At 48.1% G+C, this 15,726-nt stretch overlaps 1 protein-coding gene across 6 annotated transcripts in view; it reads right to left on the bottom strand.

The window, feature by feature from the left end:
• Nucleotides 1–6,995: 6,995 nt before the first annotated feature.
• Nucleotides 6,996–15,726, bottom strand: part of FBLN7 (fibulin 7) — a 48,677-nt gene continuing 39,946 nt past the window's right edge. For all 6 annotated transcript variants that reach the window (XM_077843298.1, XM_077843296.1, XM_077843301.1 and 3 more), the window contains 4 exons: nt 15,155–15,292; nt 14,120–14,257; nt 12,924–13,062; nt 6,996–11,444 (listed from right to left, as the gene is read on the bottom strand). In XM_077843298.1, the coding sequence (XP_077699424.1) occupies nt 11,072–11,444; nt 12,924–13,062; nt 14,120–14,257; nt 15,155–15,292 (788 nt within the window). In that variant the 3' untranslated portion in view covers nt 6,996–11,071. The remainder of the gene's footprint in view (nt 11,445–12,923; nt 13,063–14,119; nt 14,258–15,154; nt 15,293–15,726) is intronic.

A 15,726-nucleotide genomic window follows, 5' to 3' on the forward strand; every position in this document is an offset into this window, starting at 1 on the left:
CTTTCTCATTTGCAGATTCAGGACTCTTAACCAGTGTCATCCCCAACTATATGGTACACACTCATGGTTGAGCTCCGCACACCAGTGGATCCAGGGACTGTGGGTGGAGTCTGCTGGTTGCCCAAATTGGAAATTGATGCTCATTGGTCTAAGACCACCTGGGACCCACTTGGAGTCAACTAGGACAGGTTTATTACTTACTGTAGTGAGAGAAAGCTTGCATTTCAGGGGGCTGGGGGCCCTCTCAATAGGAGAGAGTTAAAGGAAAAATAATTTGAGTTCTTGAGGCTAGAGTAAGTCATGGGATAGTCTTGGCAGGGATGGGTCAGATTTTGTCAACTAGAGAGCTGCTGGCAGAGTCACTGGTCTTGTCTGTGAGTGAGCAGGTGTTAGGAGTTTATACTTGGATGCTTTGTGACATGCATGCTGTGAAGGGGTGCAGTTTATGGCTTGTGTAAGTCCTAGAGTACTACACAGTTTTTCACCTTTTTTTTTTTTTTTTTTTTAAGATTTTATTCATGAGAGACACACAGAGAGAGGCAGGGACATAGGGAGAGGGAGAAGCAGGCTCCCTGTTGGGAAACCTGATGCACGATTCAATCCCAGCTCCCCAGGATCACGACCTGAGCCAAAGGCAAATGCTCAACCACTGAGCCACCCAGCATTCCAGTTTTTCATTTTTATCAAGGGGAGAGTGTGGCAAAAGAGAGCCATGAGAGGGAATGCTAGGCAATGTCTTGCCGATATGACCACTGCATCCCCTGCCAACAGTAAGAGGGGGAGGTGTGTGCAGTGGTGCCGGTGGAGACTGCCAGGGAGATGTCTCAGGTTTGGGGAAGGCCCTGCCTGGCCTTGGAGGAGTTTCTGTGGAATTCCCATCTGTGTATGTTTCGCCTCACTTTTGACCTAGATTACAAATTGTATCTTCTGTTTGTATAAGAGGAAGAGTGGGGCGCCTGGGTGGCTTAGTTGGTTAAACATCTGACTGGATTTCGGCTCAGGTCATGATCTCAGGGTCCTGGGATTGAGCCCCATGTCAGGGTCCGAGTTCAACAGGAATCCTGCTTGAGATTCTCTCTCTCCCTTACCTTCTGCCCCTCCCTCCACTCTGTCTCTCTCTGAATAAATAAATAAAATCTTAAAAAAAAAAAAGGTGGAAAAGGAAATGCAGGCCATGCATTCTGTGTCTTAGTGTACAAATTGAGTGTAATCCAGTCCTCCCCTTGCTCTCTAATGTCACTTCATTTTGATGAAAGCAGAGACTCTCAGGGCAGTGCTTCTTCACTAGCAAGCCACAGAGGGAGGGTGCACTGGGGGAGTAAGAGCCACACCCCTTCTGTGGGAAGCCTCTGGAAAAGAGGGGGGAGGGGGAAGAGAGGCAGGGGAGGGATAGATCCCAGGGGAGAAGGGCTTTGATTTTGTTTCCAGGCCTCTAGGCTAATCCAGGGTTAGGATTAAGAGTCCAAATTCCTTGCTTATCCCTGGACTCAATGACTCCCTTTATGAAATATGCTGATTGAGCCCTTTGTTTCAGCTGGTGCTACAGAAAGAAATAGAATTCTATCATTACTAGTTATAACATTAGCCAATTTCTCTTTCAAAAAAAGAAAAGAAGGACACCATGTTTGAAAATCAGCCTCTGAAATGTCCCCAATGTGACTTTGTACTCATTGCAAATGGCCTTCTTTTTTTTTTTTAAGGTATTTTTATTTATTTATTTATTTATTTATTTATGATAGTCACAGAGAGAGAGAGAGAGAGAGAGAGAGAGAGGCAGAGACACAGGCAGAGGGAGAAGCAGGCTCCATGCACCGGAAGCCCAAAGGCAGGTGCTAAACCGCTGCACCACCCAGGGATCCCCTGCAAATGGCCTTCTTCTGGGGCTCTAAATTTATTTAATTATTTAAAATTTATTATTTTTTTATTTTAATTTTAAATTCTTAAAATATTTTTTCATGAGAGACACAGAGAGAGGCAGAGACACGCCCTAAGCCAAAGGCAGATGCTCAACCGCTGAGCCACCCAGGTGCCCAGCAGCACTTACACTAAGAAAGCAGCACTTACACTAAGAAAGTGATCATCTTTGACAAAAGAATGGCTTGGGCAGCCCCGGTGGCTCAGCGGTTTAGCACAGCTTTCGGCCCAGGGCCTGGTCCTGGAGACCCGGGATGGAGTCCCATGTCGGGCTCCCTGCATGGAGCCTGCTTCTCCCTCTGCCTGTGTCTCTGCCTCTCTCTCTCTCTCTCTCTCTCTCTCATGAATAAATAAATAAAATCTTAAAAAAAAAAGAAAGAAAGAAAGAAAAAGGGATGGCTGGGCCAGGATGTGGACTTCTGAAATGTGTGCTTGGTAGACAGTGACTGAGCCTGTTCCCCAGGAGTCCCCCAGCAGGTAAGCTGATGGACCCTCAGCAGCTGTTCTGGAGGGGAAACATACGAGTTGTATTTGTTTCCTAGGGCTGCTGTAACAGAGCACTGCAAACTGGGTACCTTAAAACGACAGAAATTTCTTCTCAGTTCCATAAGTGACAAGTCTAAAATCAAGGCGCCAGCAGGGCCACACCCCCTCTGAGGGTTCTAAGGCAGGATCTTGCCCTGCCTCTTCCTAGCTTCTGGTGATAACTGGCAATCCTTGGCACTTCTTAGCTATGACAGCGTAAATCCAATCTCTGCATCTGTCTTCTAAGGATACCAGTCATTGGGCTATGGTCCACCCTCATTTTCTTTTCTTTTTTTTTTTTTTTTTAATTTTTTTTTTTAATTTATTTATGATAGTCACACAGAGTGAGAGAGAGAGAGAGGCAGAGACACAGGCAGAGGGAGAAGCAGGCTCCATGCACTGGGAGCCCGACGTGGGACTCGATCCCGGGTCTCCAGGATCGCGCCCTGGGCCAAAGGCAGGCGCCAAACCGCTGCGCCACCCAGGGATCCCTCCACCCTCATTTTCATTTAATTGCTTATATCTGTGAAAACCCTATTTCCAAGCAAGGTCACATTCACAAGTACGAGGTGTTAGACTGAACATAACTTTTCAGGAGGACACAGTTCAACCAACAACACAAAGCCTGTTCTCCAAGGTAGGAGTTTGGGGGCAGAGCTGGGGTTTGGCCTCTACAACCTCCCAATACTCTTCTGTGGTGCTGGGAAGCCTACTTCAAACTTTGAGACATACCATTCTAGCCCAGTTTTGCAATTTAAGATATAAGTCATGTGCATGTCTGTTTGTTGTAAAGCAGGTAGAAGGAGTCGAATTTACTCCATTCTGAGTCCACAGCATAATCTCATCATCCAGTGATGGAGGGATTCTCTCTCATTTATTTTTTCCCTTTCTGCCCTGAAGCAGTAAGGATAGTTATGTTGGGGTGACTCCTAAAAATCTCCATGGCTTAAAACCACAAGGATGACATTATGCTCATGCTGTTCATGCTGTAGGCCAGCAGTTCATTGCATCAGGCACCTGAGCTGAAAGGGCAGCCTCCATGTGAGTGGGGCCAGTCGCCATGCTGGAGGCTAGAGAACTCAGGGGTTCCATTGGCCCAGCTCAGTCCTTGGCCCTAAAGAGACGTGCACCCCCTCTTAGCCAGGACAGGTCCCACCCCCAGCCACAGGGGAAGGCCTACCACGACTCCAGAGACAGGAGAATAGGAAAGGTCTCCCCGAATTCACCAGCGTCTGCCATTAAGAATCTCCATCTATAAGAGGCCCTCGCCCCTGTTTCCTTCCTGTTCCTCTTTCTAATATTCCCTTCCCAATCGACTGTCCCGGCCCTCCTCTTTCCAAACTGAATTAAAGCCAAGTTGTTTATAGCAGCCATGGGTGGTCCCCCTTAATGTATTCACATCAGTCCTCATGATGAAAGGTTTTTCAGTCATCAGTTGATGAACAAGTATTGAGCACCTTCTGTTAGCAGGCAGAGGCTGGGGCTGCGGTAGCAGGCGTGCAGAAAAGTTGCCTGCTCTCATGGAGCCAGGAGTCAAGCCAGTTAGATCCAGGCTGTATTGGGCTTCAAACACCAAGAACTCCATCTCCAGCCCACTTACACCACAACCACGTTATCTCATATAACAGGAAGTCCACAGGTGGGAAAGCTTCGGACATCTTTAACTGGGTTCCCTTGGCTCTGCTTTCAGCCAGGAACCTTTTTCCTTAAACTCTCTTCTCTCATTGAGAGAAGCTTCCCACTTCAAATGTGATGACATTTCCTTCCATCCAGTGGAAAAGAGACCTTTCCAACCACATTTTAAGAAAGCCCCATTCCCTTCACTCTGCCTGGGATACTGTGGGACACAGCACTCACCTGGAGAATGCCCTGCATGGCTCGTTCCAGTCTGGGTATCAGATACTCATCTGTCAAGGGTGATGCACTGTGTTGCCTTGGAGCCTAGAGGGGAGTGGAGTGTGGTGGTCCCCTTCCCCTAAGACACAGGCTGGAATAAGTAGTGTATTTGTTGGCTAGGTCTGCCATAACAGTACCGAAGGCCAGGCGATGTGACAACACGATTTTCTCACAGTTCTGGAAGCTAGAAGTCTGAGATCAAGGTGTCAGCAAGGTTGGTTTCTTCTGAAGCCTTGCTCCTTGACATGTGGATGTCTATCTTCTCTTCCCTCTATCCTCATATGGTCTTCCCTCTGTGTGATCTCTTTCCTTATTTCTTTTTATAAAGACACCAAACTGGATCAGTGACCACCCTCATCACCTCATTTTAACTGAATCATCTCTTTAAAGACCCTGTCTCAAAATACAGTCCCATTTGGAAGTACTAGGGTTTAGGACTTCAACATAGAATTTTGGGGTGTGGGCGACAGAATTTAGCCCACATCAACGAGAGAAGGTGGCCTGAACAAAACAGGCTTCTTTTCAGAAGGTAGAAAAGGAAAATGGATCTTGAATGGGCAACCAACAGGGTCTGTGCTATGGGGAGAGACAGAAAAAAAGCCAGGTAACAAATACAATTATTTCAGATAGTGAAAAATGCTTTTAAATAAGAAAAAGCAGCAGAGGAAAGCAATCCAGAGGGACTACAGAGGGTGAGCAGCATTAGCAAGGGCAGCTGAAACGGCCCCTCAAGAGGAAGGGATGTCTGAGCTACACCCAGTGAGGGCTAAGCGAGGAGCACTGCAGGGAGGAAGCAGCAAAGCCAAAAGGCCCTGAGGCAGGAATGAGCTTGGCAGAGTCAAAGGGCAGAAAGGAGGCAGTGCATTTGGGAACTTCATGAGCAGTGGTCCCAGAGGTCAGCAGGGGCCAGACCATTCAGGACTCTCAGGATTTGGGGTTACATTCTAGGATCCAGCTGCCTTTGGGGAGATACCACAATTATGATTGAACATGGAATGTGTTGAATTCCCACATGGCCAGGTAACCTCAGCGATACATCTATAACCTAAAATCAGCACTGGAGTAGAAAGGATTGTCCCCCTCCCACAACGCCCCCCCCCCCCCCCCCCCCACACACACACACAGAGGGCAGTGTTCTTATCTCCAGCATCCAAGCTGCAACCCAGTCTGCCACCCTCTACTGGCCTGGCCAAAGGTGGAAATGAAGGAACCTGTAACATCTATCAACCCGTGGGAGGACTTGGCAAGGGGTGAGAAACAAACTTCCTCTGATGGCATTTGGTGGCTTGAGTAGGGAGGACAGATACATCCAAGAAGCAGAGAAACAGTCCCAGTCTTCAAGTTTCCCAGCCCAGGTCAGACATGTGAGTGAGTCAGTGACCCTCAGGTAACTGCAGCCCCGGCCCTGGGGTCCTCCTAGCTGAGGGAGGTGCCAACAGTGTGGAGGCAAATACAAACTCTGCTCTGTCTGAATTCCTGACCCACAGAATCCAAGAGTATAATACTATAATGGGATATGCTATACAGCAGTAATGACAAAAATACAAAATTAGGCTCCCCTTGCAAGTCCCCATGGTCTCGTTTCCTCTTTCCATGTCAACATCATTGTTCTCTCTCTGTGTATATGGCTTTCCTTCATGCCCATAAGCCAATGTGGTCATTCTAGGCCTTGCTTTACATCACTCCTTCATTCAAACACTAGAGATTTTGGGTCATATTTCCAAACACTGAGAGGTCAGATCTCACTGTCACCACACACGATTACAGTGTTTGCAACATCTAGGCTTCCTAGATGATCTGTCTGCGTGGATTAGTGCGTGCATTTACTATACGCTGACACCCTCTTGTGCTGCTTTCATTTTCATAGCACTCATCCCTCTTTGAAATTATGTACTTTTCTTATCTCATGTGTATTATCATCTCACTTGCTGAAACATAAGCTCCATGAGGTCAGGATCTCTGTCAATCTTGTCAACTGCTGTGTCCTAGGCAACTAAAATAGTGCCTGCAACAGAGTAGACATTCAGGAATATTTATGCACCTTATAAATACCTGTAGATTTTCATATGTACAAGGTAAAAGGCATGACAGTCCATCTTCCCATCCCTGCAGTGTGGGTGTGGTAAAAGCTGAGGCAGTGGCTGGTGGCAGGTAACCCATTCAAGTCTGCTTCTTCACGTCTGTCCTTGGGGCATATGCTCAGATTTCCAGTAAACCCATCAAGTTTACTATGTCTCTGCAGTGATATTTTGTTCTAGGCTCATTTTCCCCTTTTTTGGGGGAGGGGAGTGGCTACTGTTGGAGGTGCTACGTTTTAAAAGTCTGACTTTTAAAAGTTATCCAAAAACTTAGCTAACTTTCCATCTGTCATGAGTCTGTGATCCGGTTGGCTGGTCTCTTACCTTTCTGGTGACTGTTGACTGCTAGAAGTCTTGGACAGGCAGGTGGGGTAGTTGTGGAATAGCCCTACATTCAGTCTTCTATGTCCTTCCAAAGGAGGGTCTGGTATGTGTGCAGTTATGAGAATTAGGGACACCACTGGGGCCTTCTTTGATTCAGGAATAGGAACTCCCATACACTGTTGCAGACAGGAAGTGTAATTCTTATAGAGGAAAAATTGACCTCAGGTAAAAAGGCAAAAATACAAGAAGACAAATGCATATTGCTGCAATACTTTTAATAGCAAAGGATTGGAAACAACCCAAATGTCAATCAAGGGTGACTGGTTGAATAAACAATGGTATGTATGACCTCATAATGGAGCATTTAATAGGAGAACATTCTATCTTGTTCTATGGAATGATATTCAGTATATTGTTATGGGGAAAAGAAAGCAAGACCAAGGAAAGTGTGAAATACTGTGCTATCATTTATCATTCGTCTATATATATATATATATTTTTTTTAATGGAAGAATAAATGGGAAAAAAAGTATTATCTAAGGAAGAAGGAGGGGGAGGGGACTGGGTCACGATACAGATTTCTCTGAAAGTAGCTCATTTTGTGGATTTGACTTTGGAGCCATGTAAATAGTTTACATAATTATAAAAAAAATTAAAATAAAAAAGCAATCTAAAATTTTAAGCAAAATAAAGTAACCATACCTGATTTAAGTTTGAAACATAACCACTATTCTAAGTTATTTTAAAATAGTAATTTGATGGGACATCCCTAATGGCAAAACCCTAAGGACAAAAAGAATTGCAAAAGAAAATTTTAACTGTTTTTAGTAACTATTTGTATGGTAGTTTGGGCATTGTTATTCTGAGGATTTAAAACAATATGCAGTTATTTTGGTGATTTTGAGAAAGAGGTTTTCAGAATGAGTAAAAGAAGAGCAGATGTAAAATCAGTAAGGTTACATTAAAAACCCTATACTCCTGAACTGAATTGGAAGTATCATTATAAACTCATAGTATATATTTCCTAGATCTGTCCACTAACACCAAGAAACAGTGACCAAACCACTAGTGAGCACTCCTCACACCCAGATTTTGGTCTCTAATTATTATTGCCTACTAAGAGGAACCAGAGGCCCCTGGGAACCACTGGATGACTTCAGAGCTAGGGCATAAAATACAAAGATGAACCTGAAACATTTTGCCATACAAGATAACTACAAAACCATCAAAGACCACTAGGGTCATATCAAAAGGAATCAGCCAACTTAACACAGTTCCCAAGAGCCAAAAATAAGATAATTTCAGTAACAGTAAAGATTACAACTGCAATGGATTGAAACACACATGAAATATGTTTAAACCATAAGTTCATAATATACTCAAAGCAGAAAACAACTCTCACTGGAGAGCTTGGAAAGATGCCAGAAAATCACCATGGAAACTAAGGAAGGGGGAAAAAATCAAGAATTTATGCTGCCTTCCTATACAAACCAAACTTCAGACTAACCAAACAAAGAACTGATAAAAGAAGTTTCTCTTTATAAAGTATGCCAGCTAACAAGAAACAACAGCACAAGAATACTGTGCTGTGCATTAAATGGGAAGAATACTGTTTGCAACCCCTGAAGAAGTAGCAGGTCTATGCAGTAATCATGAATGGCTGCTACCATCAGAAAATTGAGGCAACTAGAGATTGTATGGCTCCCACCAGAAGTACCTGTCACCCCCAATAAAGTAGTCTTGCACAAACAAACACAACTGGACTCTGACTAAATCTCTCAATACAACTATATATATATATATAAGAAACAGGACAGAGGAACCTGTTAAAAGACACTACAGAGATGCACTCGGGAAGACCCACACTGAGAAATTCTACAGGTCACACGATCCAATACCATCTTCTATCAAGTCTCCATGTTATTCCAGTATGTGCTAAAGGGTGAGAGCCATTGCTACATTTAAAGGAGACTTGAGATGCATGTCCACAAATTACAGAGCATGGACCTAACTCAAACAAACAAAAACTCATGAGCCACTCAGAAATTTGACAAATGACTGAATATTTGAAGGTAGTAAGGAATTACTGATTTTTAAGCGTGATTGGTATTGAGGTTATGCTTTTTCAGAAGTCCCTGTGGTTTAGAGATAGATATATGCTGAAATATTTACCAATGAAATGATATGATGTCCAGGATCTGCTTCAAAAACATCGTGGTAGGGGAAAGTTGGCTGTATGTTAATTGTTGAATTAACAATTGTTAATTGTTGAAGCTGGTGGTTTCCACATGGTGTTCATCATACTATACTTCTGTACGTGTTTGCAACTATGCATGGTAACAGTTTTACAATGCCAATGATAGGAAGCTGTCTTACCTAGAGAGAGGTACAACTCCTAGCTTCTCTGGTAACTCCTCACTACTCTGGCCTAGTGCATACTACAGCTAGGAAAGGACAAGGGAGAAGTTGGTTTTCCAGAGGAAAGTGAGTAGTGGAAAGAGTGCAGAGACAAGGTATTGCCCAGGGAGGAAGAGCCCAGGCATCATCCACAAAATGGGGTCCCAAGCCATCAGGCATTCATATGTTGGTACTGTGGGGACAGGGCTGGGTTTGGGAATCCATAAATGGGAAGCAGCTTTGATGACGGCAGTCATGGTGATGTAAACCACTGTTTTAGACTGGGCCTATATGGCATCCAAGTCATCATCATACATCAGTCTAGGCAGGGCACGTGCTCTGTAGCTCCCAAATCACTCCTCATCTGCTGGGAGGTGAGAGACTTGTCCCTCAAAACCAGTCCTGCTCTAGGAGGGAGGAATGCACTGCTGTGACACTGTACTTTCAGGATCATGGCCATGCCCTTGGACTGCCCTCCCTGGCATTCTGCACAGGGGACTGGATGGCATGCAAGGATCTAACCCCAGTCATAGCACCATTTGAAAACACAAGGCTGTGGCTAATATTGTGACTACAGTCTTGTAACAGTCCACAAAAGCAGATTTGCAGGCCCTCGTTCTGTTAGAGAGACTGCAGCCGGGCCCACGAGAGAAGAAACATGTCAAAAGCAACTCTTGACCGGGTTTCACTCTTTGACACAATAAGACAAGGATAGGTTTTCCTAGAAACCATCTTGGTATATGGCTTAATCACTAACTGGGCAACACACTTCCTCTGGCCCCATCTCACCAAGGCAAATACAATGAATTTTTAATTAAAATATCTGATGAAATCTCACCTAGATTAACATGTATTTGGCTCCTCCCAGTTCAGCTGGCTTTTTGGTTTTAACTTGAATGGTCTCCTCCACCCCACCCCATGTCCAAGCCGTGCTTGTTTTCTTCAGTCACCTGGAGGGCACTGCCCCTTGGCTCCTACACCTGAAGTAGGAGGCCCTGGAATCAATGTAAATTCAAGCATTTTTGTAAGCTCGCCACAGCCAGATGTTGCCTTCTCCCATTTGGCCAAGCCAAGTTTCTGTTGGTGGTGTAATCTCAAGGTTACCTCCATGTTTTCTTTCTTCTGCATTTATCCCAGTGGCTCCAGCCTAGATAGAAAGAGAGCCAGGTATCCCCTCCTAGAAGGAACTGGGCTAACTCCCATTCAGGGACAGGCCAGGTGGGCATGGAGGAGCAACTGACTTTATTTATTCAGTTGTAATACCAGGTTATGTTCTGAGATATGATTTCTCAAAAGGGAATTCATTCAGGCAGCACTTATGCTTTAATGTCGGTTCCTTGGTCTAGAAGAATCTGTGTGCGGGTTCTAGGCCTTGCCATGGCTTTCTGTGAAAAGGCTGGCAGGCATGTCACAGAGGGAATGCAGATGAGAACAGCATGCCAGGTTGTGGCAGGAGACCCACTCCCTATGCCCCACGTTGCAGGGGCATGATCCGGCCCTCAGCATGCTAGAGCAGCTTCATAACGAGGCTTGACTCTAGTGATACAGAGGACTGACAGTCATTTCAGACACACACCGTAAGCATTTCCCTCCCCAGCTGGTTCAAACACACACTGCCATTTACCTAGCATTTTGAAAAAGTGCCCATTTCCCTGTAGAAAAGACTTGAGAAGGGTCGTGCATAATCTACAGGAAGAGCTTAAAGCAGAAAAAAAACAAAACAAACCGTGATGGCAGCAGTTTGGGTCCTGTAGCTGCCATGTGTGCCACTCCGTGGAAGAGTGTCAGCACTGCCCTAGGAACCTGGGGGCACAGACGGGTGGGCAGGGGCAAGGCAGGCTGGGGAGAGAGAGCTGTCGCTGGCAGGGCCCTCAGCTGGATCTTTGAGGAAGAGAAATGAGCCCAGATCTCTGCACCGCCGTGACCCCCCAGCTGCCCTAGAAGTCATAAGGGGACACAAAGATGGTGACCTTGGACACGTGGTTGGCTTGGAAGGTGCGGTCCAGGTATTCCGACATGTCGACATCCACCTCTAGCGTCTGAGGCCCCTCCAGGGTCTGGACGAGGATCAGCTCCCCCGTCTGCCGGTCAGAGCGCTGCATCACGAAGTGTCCCCGGCTGTTCCCACCCACAATCCCAAACCGCAGGCTGTTGGGTCCAGGTCGGCCGGGGGCAGAGGCTGTAGCCATGCGGAAGAGCGTGATGGGTGTCTTCAGGTTGGAGGGCAGAGAAAGGTAATGGAAGGAGATGGTCTTGGGCAAGTGCCGGCACGGTCTGCTGTCCATGGGGCAGGGGTTTCGCTCACACTGGCTGGAACAGAGAGGCCAAAAGTAGGGAGTCAGTCTTGGGGAGACTCAGGAGAGGTTGCTCTGCCCTGGCTTGTCTGCCCCATTGCCTTCTTGCAGAGGCCACTAGAGTGACCTTCTCCACCACCAGCCCCTCACCACAGGCACTCAAAGCTACTGGCCAGTGAGTGGGGCGGGCGGCAGGTGTGGCCAGGGAAGAAGTGCTCCCCTGACCCATTTGCATCTGTATGCATGTCCACGTATATTTATATATGCTGTTACTGTAGTTTTCACAGACAGATACAGCCACGAAGATTAAGTAGTGATGATGCTGGTATTCAAACCAGGCACCCCTTCTATACATGCCAAGACTTCTCTCAGCAATGCTGGGACCCCAGCAGGTTGCCGGCAAAACCCTGGAATGTGGTGCTCTACAGGAGGTGAACTTTGCAAGCACCCAGTATTTATTCTTAAAGAGGAAACCTCGTCTTAACCATTTGGAATCAGGATCTTGTGGAAGTGCTTCTGATATTTTTCTACTTTATCCAACACACAGATATGATTTAGCATATTTAGTGACTCATATTATCACAGTTATGTAGGTCGAATATTGCACCTGGCTGATAATCGGGGTTGTCCCCATAGGCTATGACATACGGTCCCTTCACTGAGTGACTTCTGAGGAAGATCCTGCTGCCTCTGGTCTCAGTAAATAACTGCCACTGTTCAGTGCCACTGACCTTCTTGATGCTTCTATGCTGCCAGAAAGCAGCATAGATACTTCTTTCTAGCCCAGAAAGCAATTCAAGTATCTGAACTTGTGAAGTTAATTCATTCTAAAGACAATGCTAAGGCTCTTGTGATCTCTTTCAGAAGAGAATAGAGGTATTTTGTGATAGTTGTTGTTATTCTCCTGAAAGGCCCGTCTCCCACCTTTTGAAAAACAAAAAACAAAAAACAAAAAAACCCCCACAAACCATTAGGTGCTTAGATTACCGGAACTCAAACCTCCTAAACCAGTGGAAAAGTAGATCAATAGAACACAAAGTGCACAGGACATGCAGTGTGACTGGAAATGCCCAGTTATTAGCCAAGTGAACATGAGGAAACAATCCTCTCCCAAATCTGTGTAATATCTCCCTACCCTCCTGGAAACATCACCACAGCAGTCTTCTCTCCAGTGGCCACCCCCATGCCCAACAGTACTGCACCAAGGTGCTATAATCCATCATCCTCCATGTCCATAGGGAACACTTGGAACATTACTCCTATGAGGGCAAACTGGGTTATTGCTGCACACAGCAGCATTGCATTAAATGCAACCACCAAAGGGAAATGGAAGTTCAGAGAAGCCGACTTCCAGCTCCCTGCCTTCCATCTTTCCTTGGATATAACTGTATCTTCTCCTAAGAACCTCTGAATCTGGCCCAGCCAGGGGGTCCAACCATGGAGGCCTGATGAGGGACAAATGTGCCCAGCCGTGGATGGCCCTAGCTATACTCACAATGGAGAAGTCTTCACGTAGCTCACGTTGCCACTGCCCTCAGGGCATTCTGGGCTAACGCACTGGAAGCTTCCACCGGTGTTGATGCACATGGTCCCCCGGGGGCACATGAGCTGTGGGCTCACACATTCATCAACATCTGAAATAAGGGACACCCAGGAAGGGTGAAGATCCCCTAAGGTCCCTTCCATCACACGACCACATGAAAAACCCAACAGGCATTGGAATGTGGTGAGCTTTCCAAATACCCAATACTTATTTTTCAAACGGGAAACCCTGTCATCTTTAACTATTTGAAATCCAGACCTTGTGGAAGTGCTGCAGAACCGTGCAGGGGAGCCCCCCTCCCCGAGATCTTGTCTTTCCTCAGGGTAGACACGTTACAGAGCTGCTAAAAACACAGGAGTGTTACAGGTCACAGGTCACAATGCTTCACTCAGACCTGCCTCCTCCTCAGCCTAAATGCCCTAGAGTCTCCCCTCAATGGCTGTTATTAGGCCCCTTAAGAGTCAAATCTTGTGGAAAGGCTTTCTCCTCAGCCTCACCCCACCCCAAATGCAGATGTCTCCACTCTCCTTTGTAGGAGTTCTCTGCTGCTGCCTTCCCCTCAGCTGGAACCCAATCTGCACAAACTTACCTGGACCTTCTTGAGCATTTGTGGGATGAATGGATAGAGGGAGGGATGGATGGAGATGGATGGATAGAGGGATGGATGGAGAGATGGATGAATGGAAGGAGGAAGGGATGGAAGGATGGATGAAGGGATGAATGGATAGAAGGAGAGATGGTTGGAGAGATGGAAGGGGGGATGGATGGAGGGAGGGAGGGATGAAGGAGAGATGGATGGAGAGTGGATGATTGGGGGATGGATGGATGGAGGAATGGAAGAATGGATGGAGGAAAGGATGGATGAATGGATGGAGAGAGGGAGGGACGGAAGGAGGGATGGATGGAGGTGTGGACGAATGGGGGATGGATGGAAGGGTCTTCTCCAGTCCCAGGTTACCCACTTCTAGGATCCTTGCAGCAGAGCCCCACTAGGACATCACTGGGAAGCCCCTCTCCTCTCACATTCCACATGGACGAGCCCTTGCCTTTTCTGTTCCTTCTTTCCCAATGTTGGAGCCACTGACTGGGACCAGCCAGGCTCTCCCTCGAGCCCTGCAGCCACCTGCCTCTACAGCAGCATCACTCACCCTCACAACTCTTCCCATCAGCCAGCATCCGGTACCCGCTGGGGCAGGCACAGCGATAGGAACCTGGGGTGTTCACACAGGTGTGCATGCAGAGCCGGGGGCGTCCCTCCTGCCCGTAGAGCTCACATTCATTCACATCTGGAGACAGAAGTGCCCGGTATGACCAGAAGCCACGAGGTGGACATCCAGTAACCATGACCCAGGATGGCTGTGCCTCAATTCTTCGAGGCGATGGCTACTGTGGCTTAGTGGCTGGGCCCAGTGCCCTGTCCCCAACAGAGCACCCAGAAGAATGGCAGGCATACGCCTCTTTCTTCCCCAGCCAGGGGCCGAGAGGGCTGAAGGGAGGGGTGACAGGGACCTAGTAGTAGACCCCAGATGGGTTGCTCCGTGTAAGGCTGAAGACTAACGGGGGACCCTGCAGAGGTTGGCAGATCAGGTGGGCAGCCCAGAGTACCAGCCTGGGTCCCAGCCCCACTTGAAACAGGCCTCATCAACGAGGGTCTCGTTTCTGCTGCTGTAAAACGAGGCGGTTCGCACCCAACTGGCCAGTTCTCTGGGTTGGGCCCGTTTGGTGTGAGTGTTTCTCAGAGGCACTTTGGTATCAAGAGAGGTTGGCTGGGGTTGGCTGGGGTTGGCTGGGGTTGGCTGGGTCCACAAAGCGAAGTAGAGAGGGGGCCGGGGCGGAGTCCTCCTGCCGGGCACAGCGCAGGGGCCTTCCTGACGCACCAGGACTCCAGCTCTCTCTGCGCCCACCCGCGGGATTGCAGCCGGGATGCGGCAGGGGGCGCGAGGCCCTTCGACACGGGTGCGCGCCGTCTGGAGGGCCCCGCGGGCTCCTGACACCGGGCCCAGCCCGCGCTCCCCCGCTCTCTCCAGCCTTGACTTCTTACCGCCGGTGGCGCAGAGCTGCGTCTCGGCAGCCCTTAGGTCGCCGCTTACCTAGACGGCGAGCTGGGCGGGGCTTTCGGAGACTCGCCCCCGCCCCGCCCCTCCCGGCCCCGCCCCGGCCCCGCCCCCAGAGCTCCCGCCTACCCTGGCAGACGCTGCCGCCCGCCGCGCCGCTCAGCTGGAATCCCGCCTCGCAGCTGCAGTGCTGCGCCCTCTCCACCTGCGCGCAGCGCGGCGCGCGGCTGAACGAGGGGTCGCCGGGCACGCCGCCGTCGGGGGCCGCTGCGGGGAGAAGACACCCTCAGCGCACCTGCCGGGCTGGGGCCGGAGGAGAACCCAGACCGGGGCGCGGCGCCCCTCAGAGCTTACTCTGGAGTAGGGAAAGGAAAGACAAGTGAGCGACCGGACACCCGCAGGCGCCCCGGGAGGGCGGGAGAAGCACCTGGCAGGAGCCCGCAGCCCGGCCACGGCGCACAGAAGGACCCCAGTGCTCTGAAATCCACGCTTTCCCTTCCAAAGGCTGAACAAACGCCAAAATGCTAACCGTGATCCCCGGAGTTTAAAACTATGGAATGTAAAACACAACTTTTCTTTGGAGGGGGTGGGGCAGGGTGTCTTTTTTTGTTGTCATTTTTATACTTTACTAAAATATCTAAGCTTTTTGTTTTTAAACTAAGAACATCAATTTTCTTTTAAAAAGATTTTATTTTCTGAAA

The sequence above is a fragment of the Canis aureus genome, chromosome 12 (genome assembly GCF_053574225.1).
Source record: "Canis aureus isolate CA01 chromosome 12, VMU_Caureus_v.1.0, whole genome shotgun sequence".
NCBI lineage: Eukaryota > Metazoa > Chordata > Mammalia > Carnivora > Canidae > Canis > Canis aureus.